Genomic DNA, 22,498 nt, shown 5'->3' with positions numbered 1-22,498 from the left:
GTGTAGCCGATTTCCATAGCCTAGGGGTCTTATTTATACTTGCAGGCTGCTAAGGTTTCAGTCTAAACCCTAATGAACAGCTTAGTCACCAAGCAGCCCAAGGAACCTTCTGGAATAAGGCCTTGGATGAAAATATGATGGATCCCCATCATAATTTCGTTCTCCCCTTAGTCCATTAGGTTCTCCAGCCCAAAACTCAACTATCATACATTTGACAGTTTATACCCCATTATTTAATTAATCTCTTTTAGTCACCAAATTAATTCCTAATTAATTTATGACTAATACCAATTAAATAAATATGATTTATTCTTTAATATATTATTCTTATAATATATCAATAAACCATAATATTCTCTCTTTCTCCTTAAATTACCTTGCCAAGTTGCTTTGGAGAAGGCAACCCAAAAGGATCATGCACAACTGGTCAAGTACATACCAAATATAGTTACGGGCTTAGACACTATTCCAACAGGAACTCATTAAGCTTCGTGCTTACAGTTTTCAGTTTTGTTTCAAGTACTTCTTCAGCGAAGGGGCAGGAGTCGGCGCGGTAGTTACACATCATACACACACCTTAGATTCCGTATTATGAGATTCCTTGGGATTGTACTCTGACATTATCACTATTTTACGATTTGGGTTTCCAGACATTATACAAAGTTTTATGAGATGTTAGGATTTGACAATATTTTCCTACGAATGATGATTAAATTAATTAATTAAAATGAAATTTTTGAATGTGAAAATTGGGTCGTTACATCTGATGTAGATGTGCTATAATCAATTTTATGCTCCTGGATTCTGAAATCAATTTTTAATTTCTGATTTACTGAAATGATGTTTCTAATTTGCTAAAATATATAGGTGTTGTTTCAGGGTAGTAATTTAAGAGGGAAAAAAGTTCTTGAACGTATTGCATAAAACTTTCTCTAAAATAGTTACGGTTTTACAAATTTGCATAAAAGAGCCAATAGGAATGAACATATTGCAAGTTCTTGACTAGTATGGATTTGTATACATCTTATGGTAGTAATTTAATAAGGTAACAAGTTGTGCACCGGATGAAATGTTTGAGAGAATATTGAAGTTTAATTTAAAACAATGTAATTTTAATGTTAATTCATTTAATATGTAAATAGTATTTAATAGTATTAAATGTTTTTATAGAAAATATAATGAATTTTATTTCAATGTTGTAAAACAAAAATTATTGAAATTTTAGTGTTGAAAAAATATTTTAATTTTGTAAAATCAGTTTATTTAAATTTTAGTCTTTTGCAGCAGCCTAGAAATGTTAAAAAACAAACAAGATTTTTGTTACAGGTTGCAGCCGTTTGGTCCACCTCTTCTGCTGCAGAGAGTTGTAAAGATGGTCTATAGACTTCAGGAATTTTCGTTTCGAAAAAACAAACGACACATAAATATCAATATAATGGAGCAGTATATGAGTATTGTAGAACTTCCGTTACACATGATGCTCTATTTTACACATGGGTGGAGCCACATAAGAACCAGGGTGGTCCAAAGCTCACCCTCAATTTTTTTCCGTTAATTTGTTATATATATTGTAACCCCGTAGATCCGGGCTAGTCAATTTAGAGATAATAGGGGTCGAAAACGACTTTTCGACAAAAGATTATTTAGAATAAATAATCTTAACCAAGTTGTAGAATATGTCTCAAGGGTTCCGTACATATAAAGACGCCGAAATCCGAGTTATAACGAAGAAGTTATGGCTCGTCGAAGTTTTTCGGCAAAACCGGCACAACATCGGGAGACGTAAATAGTGAATTTACGTTGGAGGACATTTTACTCTTGGTGATCTAAACCAAAGTTGTAGTATACATTAAACCGAGAACATCCATAAAAAGAACGCCCAAATCTGACTGCGTATGAGGAAGTTATGATTTTTCTAAAATTCGGCTTAGCAGTGCACGACCCGAAACTCGAATTTTAGTTCGAGCAGTTTTTGGCTTACGCGACCTAAATGAGAGTTTAAGATCTCATTAATAGGAACTCAACGGTAAAAATATAGACAAAAACGGAGTCCGTATGAAGGAGTTACGAATTCTTCGCGGTCATTTAACAGTCTAAACGCCTCCTACTGTTAAATTTGAGATCTGTCGAAAATTAGCCGATGGAGTCTAAATGAAAGTTTTAGATCTTGATTTTACCTATGCGTTGAAAAAAAGAACGTCGAAAACAGAGCTCGTATGCGAGAGTTATGATTTTTCTAAGTTTAAAGGCTGATACGCGATAGGGGGTGACGTGGCACCACCAGAATTGGACATGTGGCACCACCAGAAGGCTGCCACATGGCCCAACTCGGCGAGTAGGTCCTCCTACTCGGCGAGTCCATCAGGATTTCACACTATAAATAGATGTGTCGGGTTCCATTCATTCTCACACCTTTCCTCTTCCACTTTCTCTCTCTAAACTCTCTCTCTCTAGCTTCCCTTAAGCCCCTAAAGTCTAGGTAAACCCCCTAGCACCCGAAGGAAGCCCTGAGGCTCCCGAAGTCCCGAGAAAAGAGCCTTTCGGCTCGGGAACGCTGCTCCAGCGAAGCCCGGTTTTCGAGAAAACCCGTTGTAAGTGAGCTACGCCTAACCTATCTTTAGTATAGCTTATGTTTCAATATAGTGATGTTATTAGGACCTTAAAATAATTATTTGGGCTATTATTATGAGTTATATAGGGTGTTGTTTAACGCTTATATAATAATAATAACAGCTAGACTATTAATTAGTCGCGGTTAACATTAGACTAAACTCTAGTGGTAATGATACTAGGTTTTGTCGAGGAAAATTATTTTTAAGAGTAACGAAGTGCTGTCCGAGTGTCAAGTCTCCACCTAATCAAGTGAGTGCATAGTTACTTTCATCTTACACATAGATATGAATTATTTTATATAAATTACGTGCTATGTGTGCATATTATCTGAATACTTGCTGTCTATGCTGGATGAACGATTTTATACATGTTTTAAATGATTTAAACTGTATATGTATTTTATATCTACGATAATGTTGGGGTAAAACATGGGTAGATGTAATAGATGGAATATGAGTTGGATGATGAGTTTAGAGGTGTTATAGACCACGAAGGGAGGGTGAGAGGTGGACGATGTGAGAAGCCTTTTCCCAAACGATGGGCTCGTCATTCGGCAAAGTATGGATGACAACCACAGACTATTCTAGACAGTCCAGTGGAACACTAGCAGGCTCGCAACCTGTAGGTGTTGTGAACGATGTGTTCACCCGGTGTACTCTAAACCTAGGTGATCATGAAGACTTGATGCCTAAACCCTGGTGATCATGCAGACTTGATGCCTAAACCCCGGTGATCATGCAGACTTGATACCTAAACCTTGGTGATCATGCAGACTTGATGCCTAAACCCTGGCGACTATGCAGACTTAGTGCCCGTTGTGTAAACCGTGGCAACGATGGACTTCGTGCCAATTCCTTAGGAAGATCCTTAGGAATGAGTGAACGAGAAATAGCTTATTCTTAGGGTAGATCCTTAAGAATAAAGAAGATAATAGGGTTGGGTAATTGGGTTGATTGTTTGATTGTTTAAACATAATAATTATATTATTGTGGGTTGAAAACCCTATGTACTCACCAGGTTTCCCAACCTGACCGACTCAGTTTATTTATATCACATGTGTCGATATGAAGTGACATTACACTGAGAGATTAAGGAGATATAGATCACTAGTGTAAATGAATGTAAGTTCTATTTATGCTTATGTTTCTATATTGACGATGACATCCCAAACGTTTTAAAATGAATAAAATACGTTTCTTCGAAAGTGTTTTGATAACGTATTTATCGTGTTTTCTAGGAACAAATTCCGCAACTTTTTTATGAAAAGAAGTACTCTGATTTTTAACAAAGCATAAACAAAATCGGTCTTTTCTGGCTGTAGAAAATGGGGATGTCACATATATACAATTTTGTGTAAATATTGGCATGAAATTTCTTTAGTTCAACTAGTAGAAAGTTCTTTCCACCTTCAAGATAGTAGGTTCGATCCTAATTGTAAACAAAATTTTAAATATACTAATGCATTTAATTCTCCTTCATTTACATCATTACTCCAACTTAGGCTATGTTTGGCGTATTAGCTGAAAAGCTGGCTAATAGCTGAAAAGCTAGCTGTTAAATAAAAAGTTAACTGATAACTGAAAAACTAGCTGATAAAAAATGACGTTTGGTAAAACTAGCTGATAAAAAATGACGTTTGGTAAAACCAGCTGAAAAACTAGCTGAAAGATATAAAATTACATTAAAGGGCATTTAAGAGAATGTGTTTCTATAATTAATTAAGGGGTATATTTGAAAAATTTTTAAAAATATCCTAAAAAGCTAGTCTAAGTAGCTTTTTAAATAGCTAGCTTATAAGCTACTTTTTGGTTTGCCAAACACGACAATATAAAAAAGCTCGAAAAATAAATTAACTTATCAGCTAGTTGTGGCACGCCAAACACAGCCTTAGCCACTTGTTTATGTTTTCATTTTCACAATTGAACAGATCTTCCAATTCTTTAAAAAAAATCAGCTTTAGAAATTTATATATTTTGCCCCTCGTTTTTTTATAAAATTTAATTTTTCTAATTTTAATTATTTAGTTACTTTATAAGTTTTCTCATGTTACAATTCACTCCCTTAAATTTGTTTTACTTATATAAAAAAAAGTTGTATTTAAAGGGGCCCAATTTTAATTTGGCTCAAAGCCTTCAAAATTAATGTACTCTTTCTCTCTCTCTCTCTCTCTCTCTCTCTCTCTCTCTCTTTTTCTCTCTCTCTCTCTCAAACTACTGCTCTGATACCATGATTGAAAGACCCTAACTTTCGTATTTATGAAAGACCCAAACTTTCATACACGGCAATATAGTTACTCCAAAACATGCTACTTGCATATTCATAAAAACAATATTTTACATTGATAAAGAGGTTACAAACTACTGGATACAAACCGACTATTTTAAAGTGTTATATATTACATAACTTCCCAGGATTCTATAGTTTTATATATATGAGAGTGCAAAATACAATAGTTTCAAACTATTCATAAACTTCTATCGATACAATAGTTTCAAACTATTCAAAAATCTTCTACCAGTATATAACTATATTGGATGCTTATCTCCTGCAAATTTGTTAAACATTGAGAGGGTAAGCGGTGACGCTTAGTGAGTTCAATAATAGATACAATATAACGTTATGTCATATATATACTTCAATATGGCAGAAGCAAAGAGGAACAAGGAACAACAAGGGCATATGTGAATCATGTGACAAACATTACATATCAATCATTGATTTGAATTAAAGATATACAATCAATGAGACATAACAATTTCCATGCTTGATATACATCAATAAAGCTTTGGCCCAAACGGCACAGAAGATATACAACTTTGGATTAACATTTTGGTATATTTCAGGCTTAAAGCCCTGTCTAACCTTCTGCCAATACCATATAATAGAATTCATTCTCTTACGGAGACATGTTCTACATGGCCAGAGGCTACATACCAGTACCAACATGAATCTAATTCATTTCACTGATCACATGGTCAAGGAAGGGGAGTCAGCAGCGAGGACACGCGGCATCAGCAGGGCTTGGGTGCGCAGGTGGCTCGCACGTGGTTTGCGCATTCGAGGGGCTCGGTGTCGGCCTTTGATTGGACCAAGGTCTAGTCCGAGGCTTCAGACGTGGCACCCCTGCGAGGCTCGGACATGTGATAAAGGGCACGCGTCGGATTCTTAGTGGACCGGACTTCGGATGCGAGGGCAGGCGACACATCTCGCCAGCTGGCTTCGGTGACTCACCAAATTTCGGATACGTGGCGCGTTTTAAGCGAGGGTGACGTGGTCGAAGTCCACGTATGCGAGATTTCTCGGTTTTTGTGCAAAAACTCCTAAAATCCATAACTATCACATACGAGTTCCGTTTTTGACGTTCTTTATATGCACGCGTAGCTAAAATTATGCTCTACAACTTTCGTTTAGACTTCGTCGGCTAATTTTGACTTTAATTTTAATATTATTATTTTTAACAGATCGGGACAGGAAAATCCGTTAAAAATTCATAACTTATTCATCCGACGTCCATTTTCGTCAGACTTTTTACCGTTGCACTACTAATGACGAGACCTTCAATTCTCGTTTAGGTTGTGTCGGCTAAAAATCACTCGATCTAAAATTCGAGTTTTTAGCTGTCTACTGCTAAGCTGAAACTTCGAAAAATCATAACTTTCTCATACGAAGTCAGATTCAAACGGTCTTTATATGAAAGTTGATTATTTTTACGAGTTCTACAACTTTCATTTAGATTACTAAGGCTAAAAATTAGTTTATCGAAAACTAAATTTCTATGCGACAAAGTATTTTCCGGATTTATCACGGATCTTCGTTTGGTCATAACTTCTTCGTTATAACTCAGATTTCAATGAGGTTTTCGCCCAAATGTTTCTAACAAGATTATCTACAACTTTCAATAATAAAATTTTACTTATTCCAAATTTTATATTTTCGCTATTTGGCTTTTAATTGGAATCTCATAAGACTTCCAATATTTTATGAGTGATTCTAAACATAGTTTTACTTCATTTCTAGTAAAAACTATCTGTTATAACTCAACATTCAATTTCACTTAATATTTCATAATATTATTTACTTAAAACACGATTTCAAAACGTGTATGTTACACATACAATAATAAGTATGTTGTATGAGAGTCGTGGTTGTAGATAAACAAAGATGTGTCACATCTACTATGAACAAAACCAATGTGTGACATGAACATGGAAAACCTTTGAAACCATGCCCTAGGAGCCTGCTTGAGACCATAAAGATATCTTTGAAGAACACACACAAAATCTGGTCGAGTAGGATCTCGAAATCCCGGTGGTTGTTGCATGTATATAGTTTCCTGTAAGTGCCCATGAAGAAATGCATTCTTCACATCAAGTTGTCTAATAGGCCACTTGTGAGTGACAGCAATGGTAAGAACAGTGCGTATAGTAGCGAGCTTAACAACAGGGCTAAAAGTCTGATCACAATCAATACCGGGTCGCTGACTTCGCCCATTAGCAACAAGACGAGCTTTGTATCGAGATAAAGATCCATCTGCATTAAATTTCTTTTTAAACAGCCAAATACAGTTAATAACATTAGCAGCATGTGGTCTCGGAACAAGTACCTAAGTTTTGTTAAATATAAGAGCAGTATATTCTTCAGTTATTGCATTAAGCCAGTTAGGATCTTTAAAAGCTTGTAAATAGTTTTTAGGGACCGAAGAGGAGGTGTCAACATGAAGATTGAGTTTTCGAATGGGTTTAAAAATTCCTTGTTTGGCACGAGTAACCATCGGATGTTGAGACTGGGTGACACTGGATGGGAGATTGGACAACTGAGGAGTTGAAGTAGAGATATGGAAATTAAAAGGCATAGAGGAAGTAGTGGTATTTGAGAACTGAGGACTCGAAGAAGGCGAAACTGGGTGAGATGAGCTGAGAGGATGAGAGTTTGAGGTAGTGGAAGTATCCAAGGAAGGAGTGGTAGGTGTAGGATCCGAGGAGGGCTCGTGAGGAGCACCGTCCATGAATATGGGATTAGGAGTCGGAGTAGAAGAAAGAGGGTGAGGTATGTCATAGGTGTCAAGAAAGGAGTAAGATGGGGATTTATTTGGTGTCATGGATCCAAAAGGGACACGGTTTCGTCAAAAACAACATGACGGGATATGATGATTTGATTAGTGTCAAGATTAAGGCAACGATAGCCTTTATGGTTATTAGGGTAACCGAGAAAAATGCATGGGGTGGATCGTGGGGAGAGTTTGTGAGGAGCGTTGATGTGAGGAAAACAAAGACAACCAAAGATACGAAGGTGATCATAAGTAGGATTTTTGTTGTAAAGTTTATGAAAAGGCGTGTCATTGCCAAGAGTGGTGGATGGAAGGATGTTGAGAATATGGGCTGCCATATGAAGAGCTTCCGTCCAATATGTAGGAGGAAGTCTTGCCTGAAACAGGAGGGTACGAATGGTATTGTTTAAGGTGCGTAACATACGTTCAGATTTACCATTCTATTGAGAAGTGTAGGGGCATGAAAGACGCATTTTAATGCCATGTTGGGCAAAAAAGAGATGAAATTTATTGTTGTCATACTCACCTCCATTATCGCACTTAAACGTTTTAATGTCAGTTTCAAATTGTTTATTGACAAACGACCGAAAATGCATGAATTTGTCAAAAACATCAGATTTGGCACGAATGGGATAAACTCACACATAATGAGAGAAATCATCCAAAAATATGACATATTATTTAATTTCACTCAAACTTTCAATGGGAGATGTCCAAACATCAGAATGAATTAATTCAAAAGGAAACTGAGAGACAGAAGTAGACGAACTAAATGGCAATTTAACATGTTTTCCCATTTGACATGCATGACATAAAGTAGAGTCTTTGCTTGAAGAACAAGAAATAAAATGACCATTAACTAAATGTTTGAAAATATGATGACCCGGGTGACCAAGACGTTGATGCCATATAGCGGGAGTGATGGAGATGAATGCTTGAGTAGTTGGAGAAGTAACGGGGTAGAGATCACCAGTGCTATCACATCGAAGTAGAGTTTGTTTTGTGCGGAAATCCTTCACAGAAAATCCAAACGAGTCAAATTCAATGGAACAATTATTTTCACGAACAAAACGACGAACATAAATTAAATTTTTAATGATGGAAGGGGTAATTAAAACATTTTTAAGGTGCAAAGTACAATAATGATTGGAAAAAGGAAGCATGGTATCACCCATGTGAGTTAAAGGAATATAAGATCGATCACCAACTAACACAGATACAGATGAAGAACAATTACTATTTTTATCAGAAACAAACTTGAGAATACCTACAATCGTATATTATGTATATGTAATTATATTGTTTGGTGTTCGGCCCATGTGTTTGGCCCGTGTATTATTATCTTTGTAGATTGTATATATATTGAGGGTAATTAATGAAAGAAAGAAGAAGACTAATGAAAGAAAGAAGACTGAAAGAAAAGAATAAGATCAACCAGAAGAGAAGTTGTCGACATGAAGGGTTCGACTGGTAGGGTTATTTGGATCGCTCTGATACCATGAAGATTACTTGATTTTCCCGTAAAACCTTTTCATTAATTACCCTCAATATATATACAATCTGCAAAGATAATAATACACAGGCCAAACACATGGGCCGAACACCAAACAATATAATTACATATACATAATATACGATTGCTAACACTTTCAACCTTATTGCTGGTATTCGTCTCTTTTTCACATTGTTACACAATAAATAAACATGAAGAAGCATTACCAACAAATTAAACTCGAATCAATTTCTTGCCAAAAAAAATCTCAACAAATTAAATCTTGCGATTTGTAACCAAATATCTCCGATCCATATAGCTTGAACAATTCAATTATGTACTCAATTTCCCTACCAAAACAAAAGGATACAAATATATCCACGAATCAATACTGATAAGTACAAGAATCAGTCAAATTCACATGCTTGCCTAGGTGGTTTCCTCGTAATGTGACTTGGCACAAAACATGTCTATAGAACTTAGGTTTGACTAGTCTCCCCAATATGTAAGCTCTTGACCTCATCACAAACGTTAGATTAACAGGAACTATTACATTCTTGAGGTGTCCAATGGCAGCATTGAAAGGCGACACACCACCATACATTGGCAATTGATTCCCTAAAACTTGTGCTACGATCACTCTTTGGCTCTTTCTTGATTGGTAAAATTTCTTCACCTGTTTCAATCAATCATCAAAACAAATGAACAAACTGTTGAAAAGACTATATTGCCCACTCATGAAAGTCACGTGACAAAGGGATGACAGGGGGTTTCACATTTCATTTTCAATGTGGGGCCCATTAGCTACAGTGTAATAAAACTTAAGGGCCCTAAAATGTCTAGAAAATTGTACCTCTATCTATCACATGAATCAAAACTTGCAACAATCTGCTGCCTTTGGAATGTGACTTCACTTTCTTGAATCTATAATCAATAATACTACGTACCCCCCGAAGCATATATTCTTATTAAATACAACAATGTTGACCACAGGGTGGTGCCCATTACATTTCGATATAATTGAAATGAATGCTTTTGTGCTTTTTATGCAAGATTAATAAATAAATAAAAAAAGGTACATCAAACATAACTTTAGTTTTTTATGTCTACTCTTTATCCTATTTCAACTAGTTTAAAAGATTAAAAGCTTTAAAGTTATGTGACTTATGTCCAAAGTCATCAAGAACCTGTAACAAAATTGCATTAATTACAAGTGCCCGTACCATCAAGATTCTTGTTATGGGTAAAAACTTAGGTTGTAGTGAAAGTCCAATCGTATAAAGAGAATCAAGAATGTACAACTAAAGTTACACAAATAACAAGCTCACACTGCATGCACTCATGATTCTAGTGTTGGGAAAATCCTTCAAGTTGTAGTAATCATGAACATGACATCATGCCACGTAGGCATATAACAAATATATTATACAACAAGCCGATCAGATTTGTTGAAAAAGAGCATGTAGTTGGCTCTTTTACACTAATCTTTAAAGGAAATATGAAAATGTGCAAATATTATATTCTCAAAGTTCTAATCTTTAAACTTTTCCTTTTAATAACTTTAAATCCTTTATAACCTTTAAGATGGTAGATCAAACCTGAATCTAAAGTGTTGGATAAAATTTAGTGCATGATGATATAATCCATAATTTTTTTAAAATAAAAAGAAAAGTAAATATAAGAAGAATCCATTGATGAATTGAACTAACTTACATGGCCGGAAGCAAGCTTGAGTTGATAATAATGGATTTCGAGAGGAGTGACGGTGACATGGACGCCAAAGAAAGTCGCCGGATTCCGGTAAAAGATCCTGACCGTTGAATTCAAAGTTAACATATCCGTTGGTACTCCGGTCGCATCCATCCCAGATTGGACATTAAAGTTATCAAACACAATGCTCTGCACAACAGAAAAGAAAAGCACCCAAATTATTAATGACAAGTCTTTCATATTTAAATTCTGATTAAAGCTGCTACTGTTGACAGAAAGTAACGAGTGAAACTGAAGAGTCAAATCACTGAGTTAACTCAGACGTTAAGAATCCTACGTCCGAGTCAACTCAAATTTGACATAAAACTTGTAAATGAAGAACTTTGTTAACCCGGAATTCTACCAAATGGGAACCTTTTTTTCCATTGTTGACAACGTAAAAGATAACCCATAACTAAAGTCAACAAAGACCCGTTATCATATTACAGCTCCTCAACCGAGTTGACTCAATAGGTATAGTTAGTAACCTAAGAAACGAACTCAAACGATTCAACTTCATAATGTTAAAAACAACACTCTATGAAGTATGAAGTGTAGTTCGAGGAGATCAAAATTCGCACCTTAACGAAAATCTTGGGTTTGTAGGGAACGCTAGCAGCCCATAAAATCAAAGAGAAGATCGTAAACAAGACGACGAATGACAACAGGAACCAAACGATGTAAAACCTCAGAGGAATCCCACCAGTTTTTTCATCGTCGTCGTCCTCCTCCTCCTCCAAATCACCATTCTCAATCCTCTTCCATGGAGAGAGAGCTCTGCCACCGTTGCCATGGTGGTGGGCCCTTACGACGGCGTTCTTGAGGGAGGCGGAAAACGTTCTGGAAGTGGAAGATTCACGGGAATGGTGAATGGGAGAACAGTGGTAGTGTGCGGGGTGACCCGGAGACCCGAATGGGCTGGACCCGTATGACATCTTGTCGTTGCCATCGTGGTTGGATGGGCTCTGGACGTAGTAGAGCGGCCGGCGAGGTGATCGCGGCGGCGATAGAGCTTCAACACTGGTCAAATCAGAGTCAGATTTCACATGCATTGTGGCACCCATAGATCAAATTATGACATACAAAATCGATTAGAAGACAAAGGGTTTTGTTTGAAATAAACGAGACACGGCTTCCCTCTCGAATGGTTTTCTTAAAGCTCGTGCCAACGTTTTTCGGGATGAAAATGGGGTTCGTGTTTTGTTTTCTACTATTCTTTATAAGCCCATCGATTTTAGTTTAATACTAATATTTAATATTTATCTTTATGTTTTTATAAGCAAAAATATATTGTTTTATTTGACAAATATTTAGAGCGTAAACTTATTAATTGCAACTTTACATATACAAATGAAATTTAAAAAAAAAAAAGAAAAAAAAAATCAAATTAGTGTCTTGTAATAATGTTATCGTTTGTCCAACAACATTTATTTTTCAAAGGGAACGCTATCCATCTATTTAAGTTATTTATTCTTTATCTTTAATTCGTTGATATACCTGCCTAGTATAAAGGGATTGCGGTTCATTTCCTTTGTATTTATATCATTGTTGGTTGCATAATAAATTACTTGTGACATTACAAATTATCCTCTTACTCATTTACATGTGTCATGTTAATATTCTAAAATATCATTAAATTTACACACGATTTTATTGTATAGAAAGATATGTACGCCTTGTTCCCCAGTTTTTTTGTAAATTCATCAAAGGAAAGGGAAGGAAAATTTTGACCAAAAGAAAGGGAGGGGGAGGAAAATATTCATTATACCATGTTCCCGAGTTCGAAGGAAATGAAAAGAAATAAGAGGAAAATTTTATGTTTTCGTGTTCCCGAGTTAGGAGGAAAAAGAAAATAAAACTTGAAATTTTTCATCCCCTCACTTTCTTCCCAAATCCGCCCAATTTGGGAGGAAAATTTGGAAAGAAAATATGACTCCAAAATCTTTCCCCTCCCTTCACTTTCCTTCCATTAATGAAACTCGGGAACACGATTTTCCTTCGATACCCCTCACTTTCTCTCCGTATCCTCCAATTTCCCTCCTTAAGTAGAACTCGGGAACAAGGTGGTAGGAACAAAAAGTAGGAGGATAATTAATTTTTCCAAATTGAAACTATGCACAAATCTACCAATGTCAGATGCACGTAAATTATACACTTACATATCCAAATTAAGGAGAACGGTCACAAACTCAACAAATGGAGAATTTCCTCTTAGCCTAGAACAAGATTAGGTTTGTTAATGGAAGCATCAAGAGAATAAGGACACGAGAAGCATACATGGAAATGATGCGACACAATGATAAAGGGATGCTCACCATGTTTGCGACATGCAAACATGTGCTAGGGTCCGCAATAGTAATAGTAGTCAATATTTGGGTAAACGTTATTGGACATCCAACATAATAAGTCAAATATCCATGGCGCAGGTCATAACCCGATGTGGAATACACATGAGGATGGATGTTGCATACTTTGTCCCATAAATCCATAATTTAGTTAATTAGAAAACATATACAAAATACCATAAAAACTTTTGACTTAACCGACGAATGATGATTTATATATCATTTTCTACAAATAATTTGTATGGAATTTATTACAGAAATCTATGAAAACAAATAAGATAAGAAATTGACAGAGTATACAACAAATAGATTGTTTCTTAGGATACAACAAATAGAAAATGTTCTTCTATACTGTCCCGAACCTAGCAAAGTCGGATATTACCTTGGTACAAGCAAGAAAACACAGTAATAGAAAGGGGAGATTAGAAGTTTCAACTACGGTTTTTTGTCTTAAAATGGTTGGAGAGGAAGTGTATTTATACACCAACTTTATAACCGACAAATATTTAATTATGTTTTTAATGGGTTTTAAATTTAAATTTTCAGTTGCATAAAAAAAATATTTTGCAAAAGGTCTTAAGTTTTTTTGATCAATCAACAGTGCATTTGCATTCACAAGACACTTGTTTATCATGATATTACAACTCGAAACAGCTATTCTATACCGCTCGATCTAGCAAAGCCCATATATTATTTCGGTAGAAGCAAGAAAGCACAACAAATGAGGAGATTAAGGATTTTAACTTTGATTTTTGAGAAAATAACAAAAATAGCCATTTACACTAATGGCATTACAAAAATAATCAAAAAAAATCGAAATTACAAAATTAGCCAACGATTTCGCAGATAGAGATATCACATCTGCGAAATGAGCTTCTCATCTGCGAAAGTACAAGCACCTAAAGCACAGCACAGTTGTGCTTTAGGTGCTTGTACTTTCACAGGTGCTTTTAATTTTTGTTTTTTTATATTTTTGCTGTATATATAGGGGTAATTTCGCAGATGGAATAGGTCCATCTGTGATTTACTCTCACTCTATCTGCGAAATCGTGGTATTTTTTGTATATATATATATATATATATATATATATATATATATATATATATATTTTAAGTTTGACTATGAAATGAATTGGTTTGACTACGAAATCATGTTGCTATATAAAAAATTTTATAGAAAAAATATCATTTTGGTTGTTATTTGTTTAGGAACTCTCTCTCTACAATTTGCTCAAAAAATGATTGAATATTTGGTTTGTCTTGTAACCGGTGGGAGATGGCAAGTTAATGGAACTAATCTGGAATACATATGTCCACAGGGAGGTATTTCTGAACTTGCTTTGATATTTTCTGAGTATATTAGTTATAGTGATTTTGTATCTTTGGTAAGAAGCAAAATTGGTTTGTTAGACAAATATAGAATTAGTCTTCGTTTCCACCATCCTGAATTAAATTATTATATAGCTATAGTTGAAGACATGGATGTTAGAATGTTGATAAACGTAATCAAATGTAGTGGAGGAAGGGCTGTGAAAGTGTTTGTGGTGGTTGATGAAGTTGAGGAGGTTAATGGGGGTGGTGAAATTGGAAACCAGCTTGTTAGTAATTTATGCAGTTATAAAGGGAGCAACGATCCGATAGGTACTTTCAATACTCCTAGTGTACCTCAGTTTCACAGTGTTGCTGAAAATGTTAATGTTAGTTATTCATCTATTCACTATGTGGATCTCGAGAATTACAAGTCTGTTGGTGATGATGATGTTGGTACATATCTTAATCATGTGGGTGGTCGTTGTCATGATGTTGCCGAACAAGAAGTTAAACTTATGAATAGGCGTGTGGTAGATAAAACTAAAAAGAAAAAAATTCAAGTAAAAAAAATGAAAAAAATCATGTTTACAGGCATTATGTTGATGTTGGTGATGTATGTTTAGATATAACCGAGCTACAAAGCAATTCCGATAGAGATGAGTTGGGTGATGAAGTTAAAGCTAAGTTTCCCGATTACCTTTTTCACGGTATGCCCCCTGTACCAGCATGGCCAGTTGATATTAATGAAGATATCCCAACACAGATGGTAGACATGAATCTTCAAAAGATTCAATGTGAGAGTATATTTAAGAACAAAGAACTTTTAAAGCGGTGTATTGGTAAAAAATGTCTTCGAGAAGGTTTCCATACGAGGACAAGTAGATCCACCAAATCAAGGTATGAAGTTGTGTGTGTTTTGAAAAATTGTTCTTGGTTACTAAGAGCAAAAGCAATTAAAAATTCTGATGAACTTTTCCAAGTGAATAAATTTGTTGATGTACACACATGTTCTTCAACATTGTTGCAACCTAATCATCGACAAGCAAACAAATATGTTTTGGGTGAATATGTTGCTGATGTTTTGGCTGAAGACTATAGTAGAGTTTATCGGGGAAAAGAAATTGTTAATGATATGAATGCTCAATTGAATATCAATATCTCATACCATCAGGCATGGCGTGCGAAGCAATATGCATTGTTGTCGTTAAGGGGTACGAAAGAGGATTCTTTTACCAAACTTTCGGCGTATTGTCACAACTTGGCCAAACATAATTCGGGTACTGTCACACATATTAAAACAGATGCTGATGATCGCTTTGAGTTTTTGTACGTCGCACTCGGTTGCTCGGTTAGTATTATCATATCCTAATTTAATTTTTTAATATTTATTTTGGTGTATTTGAATAGATATACAATGTATTGTAGGTACGCACTTTTGTCAATTTTTGTAAGCCGACCCTAGTAGTAGATGGAGCTCACCTAAAGGGCGAGTTCAAAGGTACCATGTTACTTGCAGTTACTAAGGACGGACAAAACCAAATATTACCGGTTGCATATGGTATATGCAAAAATGAGTGTACCGATTCTTGGACATGGTTTTTTCAAAAACTACATGATTGCATAGGAAATATGCAGGAGCTTACAATTATATCTGATAGGTCTCCATCTATAGCAACATCCGTTGCCAACATTTTTCCTCACGCTCATCATGGAATATGTGGTGTCCATTTGTATTTCAACATAGTATCTAGATTCGGCAAGAGTAAGACGGTTAAAGGAATTTTTTGGGAGGCGTGTAGGGCGTACACAGTTGATGCTTTTGATGCTGCCATGGATGTTATGAAAAAGACAAAAGAACCAGTATGGGAGTACTTAAAAAGTATAAATCCAGAAACCTGGTCAAGGGCACATTTTAAAGGGAACCGATACAATCTTATGTCGTTCAACACTTATGTTGATCGATACAATACAATCTTATGTCGTTCAACACTTATGCGGAGTCTATAAATGCATTATCTAGACACGCACGTAAGGTGCCAATACTTATGTTGATCGATTTTCTTCGTGCTACAATGCAACAATGGTGGTTTCAAAGACGTAACTTTGCAGGTATTAAGTAAATTTGTAATATTAATGTTTTATTAGTTTTGATGTTATTGATCTTAACTTCTTCATTTTGGCTGTTTTTTTAGCGGAAGCAACAACAACACTTACCCCTTGGGCGGATGAAGTTGTAAAAGAAAACAAGAAAACTTTTACCAAATGGGATGTTCGCATGATCTCAAATACGAAATGCGAGGTCAAAAAGGGGGCACAAAATGTGATTGTTGATTTTCAACATATGACATGTACATGTAGGCATTGGCAACTTGATGGGATGCCTTGTGGTCATGTCATAAGATGTTTAACAGTGAACAATTACCAAGACTGCTCGAGGTTTGCATTAAATGCTTACCTTACCGAAACACTGAGGAAAACATATGAGGAATCAATAAACCCTCTGCCGAAGCCATCCGAATGGGAGATCCCCGATGATTTGATGATTGTTAAGCCACCTATAATAGATAAACGTCAGCCAGGCAGGCCAAGAAACACAGACCGCATTCCATCCCAAGGTGAAACAATTTCAACGTATTTATAACGAGTTAGATAACGAACATGCAAATACGGATGAAGACATTCTACGGCAGGTGGCTTTGGAACTATACCGTTTTGAGTATGATGGTAGCGAGTTTACCCACTTAGATGCATGGAATCTTTTAAAGAATGTCCCTTATTTTTAATATGCATGTTGGTTAAGTTAATTGTTTTTCGTTATTTAAGTTGCTTGTTGTTGTATGTGTGTAGTCGTTACTATTTAATAAACGTCCATTTCTTTTAATGTATGTTGTTTCCTCGATAGCCAATACATAGAACGCCATAAAATATAAATGGGGTACATAAATAACTAATACATAATACGACATAAAATATAAATTGGGTACATGGATAACTAATACGTAACACAACACTAAAATAAAAACGGGGTACATAAAAAACTAATACATAATACTACATAAAACATAAAGGTGCTACATGAATAACTACTGCATTGAGGGAGGTAACAGGACCACCGTTTCATTTGGTATTTCCCAATGCACATGTGATGGTATAGTATTCACCAACTCAGATCCATATGCAAGTCGATACACATAATTAGAGAACTTGTAATCAAACATTCTGTGAATGGACTCAGATGTACGGGTTCTTAGACATGCTATAGCATGGCCACATGGTATACCGCTTTTTGCCATTTACCACAACTACATACCCTTCGTTCAAGTTGTATGTTGCTGGTGGCAAAATTGTCATCGACTTCAAATGTATCCCCATACAAACGTTTTGCATTACAGTTATAAGACTTGTCGAGACATTTTTGAACCTTACTCTCAACGTAAGGGGTCAACCCACCAGACAACCTCCCTGTAAAATTTGATATTTTAATAAAAATAGTAGCACAATAAAAAAAAACTAAATATAACAATCTCCCTTACCCGCCACTTCGGCCCGTTCAGCATACTTTGATTGTATCGACGTGGTGGTTAACTCAATTATCGTTGTTATAGGAAACTCACGTGTGGATATAATTTGCAAAATTTCAGGGACGTCAATTGATTTAACATTGTAACGTATTTTTGGGAAAAATGCTCTTGTCCATTTTGAAATCGGTATATCGTCAAGCCAGTAAATTGCACTCATAAGCAAGGTGCAAAAAGGTGGTTTCCTACATGTACTTTGCAACCTTTCCAAACACAAGTAAAAATCATCAACGCTATATGCATTACATGACTTCCAAAACAACGATTCGACTTCCGTATTGTTATGTCCGACAGACTCACGTATCTTTCGAGCTATATCCTTAGGAAGATTGTTTTACGTTTGCCCATATTTGGTATCATGTTGTTAACGTCATTCAAATTTAAACCCTCGTGTTTACATCACAAAAAATTATTTTCTTACTGTCAATGTTAATTTTAACAGGGACCAAAATGTGGGTTTATCAGTTGGGTTGATGAAGAGAAGGACCAATCATCTATGGTAATAGCTAAAGTAGCTAACTCTAATAAGCTTTTTCAATCAGAAAATAAGAAGTTAAAGATAGCGTTGGTTTGTAGTTGAGTGTTGTTCTTGGCAGTTCTTGTTTACAAGTTGTAAGCTTTTCAATATTGTTTTTATGGTTTTGAAGTTGTTAGGTCAATAAATTGTTGTATTTGTAACGTTAAAACAAATGTTGTAGTCGTTCTTATGTTGTATGTATTGATAAGTAATTAGTAGGTCATTAATTTGTTGTAATTGTCGTAACGTTATATTTTTTGCCATCCGTTGAGTAAACTGTAAAAATAAACTAATAATCAAATCCAACATTAATTTATATATACAATTATATAATCCAACTACATAGGACCAAGACTAGACCCCCAAATAATTTTTGCCATCCGTAGACGGAACTCTAAAGTTGCGTTCTTTGGGTCAATAAGAACACGTATTGGTTGACCTGAAACGAATTGCTCCATAAACATACAAACAAAAACACCGCAATCACCCAAATGACTACTTTGTTGGGGAACATTTTCTTCATAAATGAATTGCATATTCAATGGAAACCTTGGGATGTTCCTCCGGGCCCAATACTTAATCTTGTCCAAATAATTTGCCACCCGACGTTCAAATTTGGAAAAGATTCCTTCAGATTTGAATTTTTCATAAGCCCCTCTACCAAGACTGTCATAAATATGCACTTCCATTGACGCTAATCGTAGTTCCCCAAATAGCCAATGATTAGGGGATGAATGAATCGGCAATAACACCTGTATAAGGATAAGAAAATAAAATTATGTTTATTTACATCACAATACAAAAACATAACAAAAAAAACGATATTATTTTCAATATAAACAATTAAGTTTACCGTATCAACATCCCACCAAGCAACCATGAAGTTGGGGTACGTAGCAATACCAGCCATAAACGCCCTCCAGTCATGTCCTTCTTCCAAAGCATGAGAAACAAAAAAATTTGGAGACATTATTGTATGTCGGTCGCTCTCAAACCGTCTCTCCATCAATAGTCGGTACCAAATGGTTATATGCTGCACACATGATAGTTTTGTTATTGACTAAAAAACAATTAACTTTTAAAATAATTAATTAACAATTAATTTACCGCTGACTCCAACCATTCGTCGTGTGTATGCCCAAACAATGAGCTCCAAAAATCTCTATCTAACATGAAATTAAACAAACGATGTTGGACATCATATGAATGAAATATATAATTTTGGATGACAACCTCACCGCCTGCTACGTAAGGTTGCATGCGCAACATGGAGAAGTCATGAGCAACACCAAAAACTGGAGGAGGAACGGGGCTTGTTGATTTGATATCAACCTTTTTTTTTGTTCTTCTTTTTTGCTTCGGTGTCGTGTGCAACTAAAAACAATATTCAAATGTTTAAATCTATATCTTTCAGATAATTCACATAAACATAAAATCATCAGTTTATAAATAAAACGACTACCTCGGTGTAAGGAGGGCACAAATATTGTGATGATTTTCGAGTCCTTGGTTTATCGGGTGTAACTTATTTGCCATCATAATCATCAAAATAATCTACAATTCCCGTTATTATTAGTTCGTCTTCGTCCGACACATCATCATCAAATTTGTTCCCCGCATTGTCATTCCTCTCCTCCCACTCCTACATTAAAAATAAAACTTTATACTTAATAACGAAATACACATAATTTAATAAGCAATAATATCTAATTAAATAAATGATTTAATCTACTAAAAACAAAATATTTATATTAATGTAACTATAAGAACCTCTTTAACTTCACTATAATCATTTACATCAAACACATCATCATCAAATTTGTTCCCCGCATACTCATTCCTCTCCTCCAACACCTACATTAAAAATATAACTTTTTACTTAATAACGAAAGACACTTTATTAAAAAGTAATTATTAAAACCGTAAAGGTAATATCTATAACAACCTTGTCGTCTTGAATATCACCAAAAACATTTTCAGTTGTATTGTTTTTATTCATCACTTCATCTTGCACAACCTATATTTTCAAATATAAAATATGAACACAGGTATTCATATATGTTAATAAAATTTAAAAAATAATGTAGCGTGTAACTAACCTGTTCATCATATTTTCTTTGTGACACTATCGGATCATCAAAACTAATGTCGTTCCAAAATTGTTCAGTATTCACTTCTTCAACAAAAACCTCTGTAGGTTGTCGGTTCATAAACACATGCTGCTCTAGTGCATGTAGCCGTTTCAACACCTCGTCTAGGTTGTGTTTCTCACTGCCCCGACCTCTACCATGAGAGCGACCACTGGACGACATACTAGACGAAGATTCGTCTTGTCTCCTAAAATGGTCTCGTACTAGGGATGGAACTGCTTTCCCTTCACCATATACATACTCTTGAAATGACATATAATAACAAGATGTCATCTCACCATCACCCGGTAACATGTTTTGTCTTGGTGGTTGCCCCTCCTAAAAAATTAAACATATTAAAAATGCATATAAAAGTATAATAATCAAGTTTATTAATAATAAACGAAATATTTTTAAACATGCATCTTTGACCAAATCTTGTTCACGTCAACCCATTTCAATTTTTTTGTTCCACTCCATCGTTTCATCCGAGGCAAGTCTTTATTTTTTCTCGATGCAAATCCACATGCACGAACAGCCGGAATCATCTCATATATTCATATCTATAATTTTTTACAATTACAGTAATAAAAGTTAAAATTAAAATAAAAAACATAACAATAAAACAATTTAAATATAAGAAAATTTTTATACCCTTATTGGAGTCGTAAATCCTGAGACGGAGTACTTTAAAGTTTGATCACGCTCAGAAAGTGATAAATAATTATGTATTTTGTTCCATGTATCCTCAATGTCAACATAAGTAAAATCCCAGAGAGAGCTACCCCAAGCGAAGCTAACAAAACAAAAAAACAAAATTGGTTATTATATAAATTATAACTTTAATAAAATAGAACTTTTAACGTAAACAAAATATACCTGTTCCAGAGATCCAAATTCTCAGCCAAAAAAAACCAATCTTGTGGCACCCGATCATTAACTTCTTTACCCAAAAAACCTTCACACAAAATGTATATCAAACATATTCTAACTGCATCAACGTCGTCAAGTGCTAGGAATGTTCGATTTAAAATTAAACGTTTCAGGTCGCCGATTTTCACCGAACTATTAGTATGGTCCGGAAATAGCCGTTCACGCAATAAACATCTTTTTTTACTGCTTAATAATTTTTCCAACCCTTTTCTCCCAATGTTTTTTGGATACTCCCCAAAATTGAAGCCGGTAATCAAACAAAACTCTTCCGGCCCATAAACCATTTTCGTATTGCCTGCTCGAAAATATAATCGTTTTATTCCATCTGGAGATAAAACAGGGTCCGGCCGGATCTGATGAAGGAACATTTTATGAAACAATAATGTGTCCCCTTGTATACGAGGGACATCAATAAAATAACCAAATACGGTATCTCTGAAAATGGCACGTCTGGCATCATCTAAAACTTCAAATACTTCTCATATGTTACCGCCTGAGCCTTTTAAGTTCGCAAAGGCTTTCATATTGATAAAACTTAAATCATGCTGCAAAAAAAACACAAAAACAAATTAGAGAACTAAAAAATATTTTGTTTTTAAAATATATGATTACGAACTGCAATAAGTACATAAACAATTAGTAATGCAAATACAATTTCTTAATTACTAATATATATATTTCCGATAAAAAAAAACAATAACATAGACATATATAAACAATTTTCCAAGTTATACAACAAATATATTTACGATAAAAAACAATATCATACATAATTATATAAACA

At 35.0% G+C, this 22,498-nt stretch overlaps 1 protein-coding gene and 1 long non-coding RNA gene across 2 annotated transcripts; both read right to left on the bottom strand.

Moving 5' to 3' along the window:
- Nucleotides 1–9,418: 9,418 nt before the first annotated feature.
- On the bottom strand, nucleotides 9,419–12,097 carry LOC145092479 (late embryogenesis abundant protein). Its single transcript, XM_079030418.1, has 3 exons — nucleotides 11,483–12,097; nucleotides 10,866–11,051; nucleotides 9,419–9,828 (listed from the first exon to the last, which is right to left on the bottom strand). Exons 1-3 carry the CDS (start codon nucleotides 11,963–11,965, stop codon nucleotides 9,538–9,540), a joined length of 960 nt encoding a protein of 319 aa, XP_078886544.1. The 5' UTR covers nucleotides 11,966–12,097; the 3' UTR covers nucleotides 9,419–9,537.
- Nucleotides 12,098–20,177: 8,080 nt separating this feature from the next.
- Nucleotides 20,178–20,835, bottom strand: LOC145095329 (uncharacterized). The gene is made up of 3 exons (XR_013703695.1): nucleotides 20,598–20,835; nucleotides 20,423–20,506; nucleotides 20,178–20,294 (listed from the first exon to the last, which is right to left on the bottom strand). It is a non-coding gene; the product is annotated as an uncharacterized LOC145095329 (long non-coding RNA).
- Between the last annotated feature and the right edge of the window lie 1,663 nt (nucleotides 20,836–22,498).

Source organism: Lactuca serriola, chromosome 3, assembly GCF_051521515.1.
Source record: "Lactuca serriola cultivar US96UC23 chromosome 3, Lser_US96UC23_V15, whole genome shotgun sequence".
Classification (NCBI taxonomy): domain Eukaryota; kingdom Viridiplantae; phylum Streptophyta; class Magnoliopsida; order Asterales; family Asteraceae; genus Lactuca; species Lactuca serriola.
Note: the sequence above shows the minus strand (reverse complement) of the source record. Positions and strands in the feature narration are given on the sequence as shown.